At 37.4% G+C, this 8,532-nt stretch overlaps 1 protein-coding gene across 1 annotated transcript; it reads left to right on the plus strand.

Moving 5' to 3' along the window:
* The first annotated feature begins 2,052 nt into the window (after positions 1 to 2,052).
* On the plus strand, positions 2,053 to 6,748 carry LOC136325009 (keratin, type I cytoskeletal 26-like). Its single transcript, XM_066258654.1, has 8 exons — positions 2,053 to 2,506; positions 2,968 to 3,050; positions 3,449 to 3,605; positions 3,731 to 3,892; positions 3,981 to 4,106; positions 4,469 to 4,686; positions 5,965 to 6,032; positions 6,597 to 6,748. Exons 1-8 carry the CDS (start codon positions 2,060 to 2,062, stop codon positions 6,746 to 6,748), a joined length of 1,413 nt encoding a protein of 470 aa, XP_066114751.1. The 5' UTR covers positions 2,053 to 2,059.
* Positions 6,749 to 8,532: the final 1,784 nt, after the last annotated feature.

Raw genomic sequence — 8,532 nt, forward strand, 5'->3', positions numbered from 1 at the left:
TATTGGGGGAGAAACATATAGCTAGAAATGGCCTAGAGAATTTGTGAAGTCTATCTCCCTCTTTCAGAAAGGACTAAAGCTAAACTTTTGTAGTAACTATTAGTTTATAGGAAATTTATAATTAAAAAAATTTAAGAGATTTGACCTTATGAATAATAGAAGACAACCTTTTGAGGAGTTAAGCATCAGACATTCCAGTCCTGCTTTGACATAAAAATGCTCTGTGATCTGTGTCGCCACATAGCTTCAGAGTCAACTCATCTCCAAAATGGTTCTAATAATATATTCTTAACTTCTTTTGTAAAAGATTACAAGTTAATTACTACTTATAAAATATCTAGAGATCAGTAGTTTATGTTAATAATACTTTACAGTCTCATAATACCTCTTATCCAAGAAACTCAAGAGTTATAAACTTCTACACTGACAATAAATATACTCCTTTTCTTGTGTTATTCATGGGAAACACGGGCAAAAGATTCAAATTTTGACCAGGTCACAGCAAAATCAGTAACAAGTCTCTGAATATGAGCTGCATCTCTTAACTCAACACACATTGTTCTAAACATGTGCAAGTGGTCTGAATTACAGTTTTATATTAATGATCTTAAAATATTTTGGTCAAAAAGAACCACACAATGGAACAGACTGAAGGCTGTCAGAAGGCAGAGGGGAGGGGGACTGGATGAAAGAAAGTTGATTAGTCAAAAAACATATATACATAACCTATAGACACAGACAACAGTGTGGTGTTAGCCAGAAGGAAAGAAGGGTAGGGACTGGGTGGAGGTGGGCAAGGGGGGGGGGGGGGGAATAGGGACAGGAACAGACTGTGCTTGGGGCAAAGGGCATGCAATGCAGTGCGCAGATGATACTTTATTGAGTTCTACACTTGACACATGCATGGTTTTGCAAACCAATATCACCCCAATAAATTTAGCTTTAAAAAATCCATACATTCTGGACCATCTGATACCCCATACTTTTTAGGGACAATAATGTTGGAAGTTTTTCAAAATAGTCAATATCCATGACCTAGAAAAATCTCATTCGGAAAAAAATTATTCTTCCAAAGCTATCCAAATCCATTTGTACCCTTATAAATTATAAAGACCTGACCCTTCTGACAGGGCCATTTTATTATAATAATTTAAGTAATTAACATTTACAAACTGTGCCCTTCAGACTGTTTTATAGTCACTAATTATTGGAACAGCTCAACATCCATCTGTGACTTTCCAATGCTATTATTTGCATTTGTCTAACAGAGAAATGAAGCCCAACCCAAGAGGTTAACTCCCCATGGGCATCAAGAATGAAAAGTCTCCTTATCTATGACAACTAGTCTTCTATTTCTAGTACCAAGTTACTGGCTTTCTAGGTAATAATGAAAACAACCCTCTCCATCTGGTTAAGTCCCCATTCATCAATATGAAAATTGATAATTACTTCTCAAAATAATTAATAATGCCTCAAATACATAAATTTAAACTAAAAGACAGTGAACAATATTTTTGAGGTAGAGAAATGAACCACTTGGGGACTCAGAAGTTAGTTGAATGGACATTCTGCTTCTGGACTCAACCAAGAAATCTCATAACAATTAACTTTCTGTCAAGGCCACATATTCATTCATTTTACTTAAATTGATAAGCCAAGTACTGCAGGACTTTTATTATTTTAGTTTTCAATTTTAAAAAAAATCAATTAAAAAACTCCCTATATATTGAGAGTACCTGAGGTCAAAAACCTGTACATTTTTACTCATAATTTAAGTGTGACCTTGGAAAGTATGATTCAATGTTACTCCACCTGGCACCTTTTCATATACAAAGATATCCTTGGGCACTTTTCCACCTACAGACTGGACAGTATTGAAAATCATCCAATTACGAACAACAACAATTAGAGTGTGAGTAATATTTTATTATAAATCGGCATAGTTCAGACTGAACTGACTTACTGAACCCTATAAAAGGCCAATGGAACTAACTCTCATGGGCAGTGTACTTTGGCTTTGCTCCTCTCTGAGAAAGGGTCACTCACCTGTGTGGTTGCCATGTCCTTTCAACTTTCTAGCGGATCCAGGCGGGTCTGCTCTCAAGCTGGCTCTGGTCGGCTGTCTGGTGGGGGGACAGGGACAGGCTTCGGAGCTGGGAATGTGCGCAATGGGTCAGGAGCAGGAAGCAGTTTTTCTTGTACTCTTGGGAGCGTTTCTTCCGGAGGAGGTTTCTGTAGCGGTGGTGGAGAGTTGGGAAGTAGTAGCTATACTGGTTTTCTTGGAAATGAGCATGGCCTCCTCTCTGGGAACGGAAAGATGACCATGCAGAACCTCAACGACCGCCTGGCCTCCTACCTGGACAACGTGCGAGCTCTGGAGGAGACCAACGCCAACCTCGAGCAGAAGATCAAGGGCTGGTGTGAGAGATATGGCCCTGATTCTTCCTGGGGAGTTGATCATGACTATAGTAGATATTCCTCAGTCATTGAAGATCTTAAAAAGCAGGTAAGAAATATGGATTTGCATACTTTTGTTATAGACTTGGGGGGGGGGGGGCGGAGAGGATCCATAACCTAAAAAAGGCAATGTATTAAATGTGCTTAGCAAGTGTATATGATGTAGAATTTCCTCACTCTATATTCTTAGTGCTTGGGGCAGTGCCTGATAAATTTGTAGAATTAATGAGAGAGAAATAGTTATAAAATAAATATAATCACTTTGTTGATCTTATATTTAGCTCATGCTTTTTAATCAAGAGTAATAAAAGTATTCATGATTATAAAACTCACACTTTGGCCCTTAAGTTCTAGACATTTATTATCAGAAGAAAATCCAGATTCTTTTAATGTAGAAAAAAGTTATACTAAAATAGATGATTGATGGGTTAAGAAGATAGAATCATACTTAAATCTGGAGTCTTCGCTGGCTTTCGGAACTTAACATTTTGCACAATGTACCCTATTTAGATTATTTCTGTGACCACCTATAATGCCAGTATTCTTCTACAAAATGACAATGCCAGGCTGACCGCTGATGACTTCAAGCTGAAGTAGGTAAAAATAAAGTCATTAAGTATAAGTAACATAAAAGTACTATATTTTGAGTAAAGAACCTATCTTTTGTTGTCAAAACCAATGTGTTTTTATAAAGTCAAGACTAGATTACTGAAGAAATACAATCAAATGTGTTCTTATAAAAAGAGCTATTAGAAATTTTAAACCATGTTTTTATTCAGCTGTTAAGCATATTTAGATAACAAAAATCAACTCTGAAAAACAATTCCTCCAAAATAAGATTCATAGACCAGAGTGATTCATTACTTTGCCGTCGCAATCAGCTTCAGAAGTATGTACAGACATATATCTTTTAGTATATGAAGTGTCTGAAGAAGGCACTGTTTGTACCTGCCTACAATTATAATTGTCAAGCTCTTTAATAACCTTTCAGGTATGAAAATGAGCTGGCTCTGCACCAGACCATTGAGGCCGACATCAGCAGTCTGCACAGAGTGACAGACGAGCTGACTCTTTGTACAGACGACCTGGAGATACAATGCGAAACTCTCAGTGAGGAATTGACATACCTCAAAAAAAATCACGAGGAGGTAAGGGCACTGTGGGGCGGTACTGTATCCGTATCATATTTCCTTCTTGGAGTTCACTGTTCATTTCACAGCAGAACGTGATTTGTAAAATCTACCTTGAATGTTAACATTGATATCTTTTCCAGGAAATGGAGGTCCTGCAGTGTTCAGCAGGGGGGAATGTGAATGTGGAGATGAATGCAGCCCCAGGAGTGGACCTAACAGTTCTGTTGAACAACATGAGGGCCAGGTATGAGGACTTGGCTGAGCAGAACCACAGAGACGCCGAGGCTTGGTTTAACGAGAAGGTAGGTTTGTGGCAAATAAGACACCAGCGGCTTGCTTGTTAGGTAGACTACTAGGCTGGTCACTAACTCTTCTGACATTATACTTCAGAGTGCTTCACTGCAACAGCAGATTTCTGACGATGCGGGAGCAGCAACAGTGGCCAGAAACAAGCTGATGGAACTGAAACGCAATCTGCAAACCTTGGAAATAGAACTTCAGTCCCTCACGGCCACGGTTTGTAGGGATCACCTTTGATTTGAATATCTGTGTGTGCATGTATAATATAATACCTATATAACAAAATAGATACCAAAGTATATGCAAATGAAAATATAAAATATATTAAGTACATAAATATACTAAATATCAAGAATTCTGTCTATCAACATTGCTTCTGACTCATCAACCCAAAATTTTTTAAAAAGAAACTTTTTCCAATGAAAATTTAAAAAATATCTTTTAGCTTTGCCGATGCTGATTTTGATTGAAAAGATTTAGCCCCCATACAAATATTTCTTTTCATCTTGAGAATGTTTAAAATAAGAACGTGTTATTTCTGGGTTCCACGGGCAAGCCTTGTTTCGTTCTTCTTGCAGAAACATTCCTACGAATGCTCCCTGGCAGAGACGGAAGGCTATTACCACCTCCAGCTCCAACAAATCCAGGATCAGATCGGGGCGATAGAGGAACAGCTCCAACAGATCCGAACGGAAACAGAAGGCCAGAAGCTGGAGTATGAACAGCTTATGGATATCAAACTCTTTTTAGAAAAGGAAATCGAAACTTATTGCACATTAATAGATGGAGAAGGAAGGTAATTATTAACTTGTGAAAAACATTAATCTAGTAATTAAAACAATCTCACATCAACTAGGTTCTCTTTTTCTCAGCATACATGTCTGCTAATATTGTACCCTAGAATGTCCTACTCTAGAGATCGTAACAGTGTATGGCCTCAGAAATTTATTGTTGCATCCAAGTGAAATGAAAACAGGCAACAAAATCAGATTTTTAAGTATATAAAATATTTGTATCTATACTGATATATAGAACATTTAAATAAAAAACATCAAATAATTCCTCTACTCCAGTCCAGGGGGAAGTTGCTTTCTGGGATTTAATGTTGAAGCATATTTCTCATAATAATGTACTCTATTTTATTATTACTTGATTAGTTACCATGGATATGCCTTGTATTGAGTGGGTTATTACATTTTCACTTGAAAGGTGAACAATGAAGCTACAGAAAGGTTAAATTAGAGAAGGCATCAGTAGCTTGGTAGCCAAGAACAATAACCCTAAAATTGCAAACTTGGGTGCGAATGACACCATTGGATGAATCCGAGCATATTGCTGAAGCTCTTTAAACCCCAATTTCTTTATTGGTAAAACTGTGATAACACCAAAACTATACTCTGAAATATATATAGTTTTAACAATAGCATCTCAGTATGTAGGTAAAGTGCTCGCAACAGTGGCTTGCACATAAAAGGTACTCAGTAATCATGACTATTACTAAATGCTTGTCAGTGGTCACACCATGACTTAGTATGCACCTCTGAAGACTAGTGTCAGCCCTTTACAGCATATTGTTATAAGAACCCAAGAGTGATTGCTCCCTCTTTCGAACAAAGTGCTCATTACAACATTCATTGTCACTTCCCTTACAGCAGCTTTGATGCCACGTTTTAGGTAACTTTTTACATGCATACACTTCATTTTATTTTCAACAGTGTAAACTGCTTGTCTCTTGGCTCTGTTTTCTACAGCAGACAGTCTAGTGCCTTCCACACAGGCGGCATACCAAACATGTTTACTACTCAGGTGATTGAAAAGTCAGAATGAGAATTTGGAGTCCCTGTATTGCAAGTTGAAAGGGATAATATCCAGTCACAAGGGGTTTCTGATCATTAACATCCATTTAATATCTTCTTTCACTATACCGAAGTCATGAAAAGCTTACTAATGTCTGTTAAACATAAGAATTTAAATCTTATTGAAACTAGAACTCCAAACCCTCTATTCCCAATTCATAGTTACTTATGAATGCTCTAATGAAAAAAAATACAATAACTTACTTTTCTCTTCACAGAAAAAACAAGCCCACATGTGACAAATCAAAAGGGTGTGAGACCGTAAAATCCAAAAATAAAGTCAAAGGTATGGAAGGGTTTTTATTGTTGTGACTCCTCAACAACTGTATTAAATAAGTCATTTATTTGTAAGCTAAATAAGATTGTTGTTAAGTTTAGTTCTAGTAAGTGAAGGGATAAGGATAAGTTCTTAATATTTTTGTTCTACGTATTCCTGTAGAACAGATGTGGTCAAATGATGAAATTACTGAAATGAAGACCAATATCTCTTTTACCTAAAACCTATTATTTTCACAGTTTTAGTAGAGCTACTTAATTCTAAACCACAAAACTAGGGCAAGTCAATGTTTAAAAGAAGACATTACTTGCTCTGGGCCTGTACTTGCCTCACACTTCCATTTTTAAGCCATGTTTCATGTATGCTTTCAAACACCCATTGCTCTAAAAACTGTGGTAAATACAAGAAAGAAAAATAGCCCATGCCTCGCTAAGTATAGACTTCAAACACAGTACTAATACGTACCTCCATTTACTACAAACCCGCCAACACTATTTGTAAAAAGTTTACCCATCGTAACTAAAGAGCTTTCAAACTGTTAAAAATGAGCACTAAACTTTTATTTTCTTTTAGAATCAAAAGAAGAAACTGTTATTAAACGAGTGGTGGAGGAGCTAGATCAACGTGGCAATGTCCTTTTACTGAGGGTCCATTCAGTGGAAGAAAAATCCTCTAAAATAAGCAATATTAAAATGGAGCAACGAGTACCTTCTAAAACAGTATAACAATGGGAAAGGGGTTGTTATTTTTAAAAGCCTACCTTTGCAAAATCCCACTGGGTAAATAACCCAAGGAAATCATTCATTTCTGTTTTTAAAAATAAAAAGTCTAGAATTTATTTTCCTTCTCTTCTTTCTCTCAAGTTCTTTGCACGCAATCCTTCTCAGGGGTGTATACTGGATAATTCCATTCATATGACATTCTGGGATAGACACAACTATAGACAGAGTAAACTGATCGGCATTTCCCTGGAGTTGGGACTGTGGCAGAGGTTGACTACAAAGGGATATGAGGGCATTTAGAGGCAGGAGTAATAAACTGTTCTGTATCTTGATGGAGGGGGATGGGGTTACATGACTATGCATTTGTCAAAACTCAGAACTGTATGTTTAAGATGAATTTTACTATATGCATATTAAACCTCAATAAATCCAACAAAAAATAACAAAAAAATTGAAGGAATCTATCCTAAAGAAAAATGTGGACATGTCCAGCATTATTAATAATAGCAAAAAGTTATAAACAATCTGAAAGTCCTCTAATAAGATAGTGGTTAAACAAATTACTTAATATTAGGTTTGACCCTGAGTAACAGCAACAGGATAACAGAACTTTACACAGATAGAAGTTTATTTCTTTCACACACACAAATCCAGAGGTATGCTATTCAGGGCTGGGAAGGTAGCTCTGCACCAGAGAATCCTCAAGGACCAGGTTCCTTTCAGCTTCTGCCCTGCCATGCCCAGGATGCCATGCCCTGGCTCATGGTCCAGGATGAAGGTCCAACCATCATATCCAGCCATCACATTTCAGCAGGGTGGAGGAAAGGAAAAGATGGGGAAAAGACTCGTGTCAGCTTCATTGTCAGTGAAGTATCTAGAACACCTTTCATATATTTCTGCTTACATCATGTTGGCTAGCTTAACCACACAACCACAGCTAGCTGCAAAGATAGCTGGAGAAAGTAGTCTTTAATGTGCACAGCTATTGCTCAGTTAAAAGTTGAACCAACCGACAGTTTCCATCACATTAGGCACCTACCTGTTCATGCTCTAAGGCAGTGGTTCTCAACCTTTCTAATGCCGTGATCCTGCAATACAGTTCCTCATGTTGCGGTGACCCCAAAACCAAAAAATAATTTTGGTGGCTACTTCCTAACTGTAATTTTGCTACATGATATGCATTATGTATTTTCCGATGGCTTTAGGTGACCCCTGTGTTTTGGTCGTTCGACCCCCACCGGGGTCACGACCCACAGGTTGAGAACCACTGCTCTAAGGCATGTAAGGTGACCAAGCAACTTACAGAACAACACATTATAACACAGGTGACTCACCTATGGCACATATGTGTTTACATGCTATGTGTGTATGCAAATGCATAGATAACCATCTTGAAGGGTGCAAACGTCTGGAAGGGTAAACTGTACTTACCCAAGAGATTAAGGAGGATAGAAGAGAGAGGAAGGTAAGAAAGGACTTTAACATTTTTACTCTATCCTCTTAGATACTGCTTGATTTGTTTACATCAAGAATGTTTTTATGCAGAAAGTGAAATGGTGGTTGCCGTGTTTGTACCACATTATTCATGATAGCCAAAAGGTGGACGCAACCCGAGTATCCACCTACTGTTGAATGGATAAACAAACTGTGGAATATACATATAATGAAACATTCTTCAGTCTTAAAAAAAAAAAAAAGAAATCTAACACATGATACAACTTTGAAGACATTATGCTAAGGAAATAAGCCAGTCACAAAAGGAGAAATAGTGCTTGGTTCTACTTATC

This window comes from Saccopteryx bilineata, chromosome 2, assembly GCF_036850765.1.
Source record: "Saccopteryx bilineata isolate mSacBil1 chromosome 2, mSacBil1_pri_phased_curated, whole genome shotgun sequence".
NCBI lineage: Eukaryota > Metazoa > Chordata > Mammalia > Chiroptera > Emballonuridae > Saccopteryx > Saccopteryx bilineata.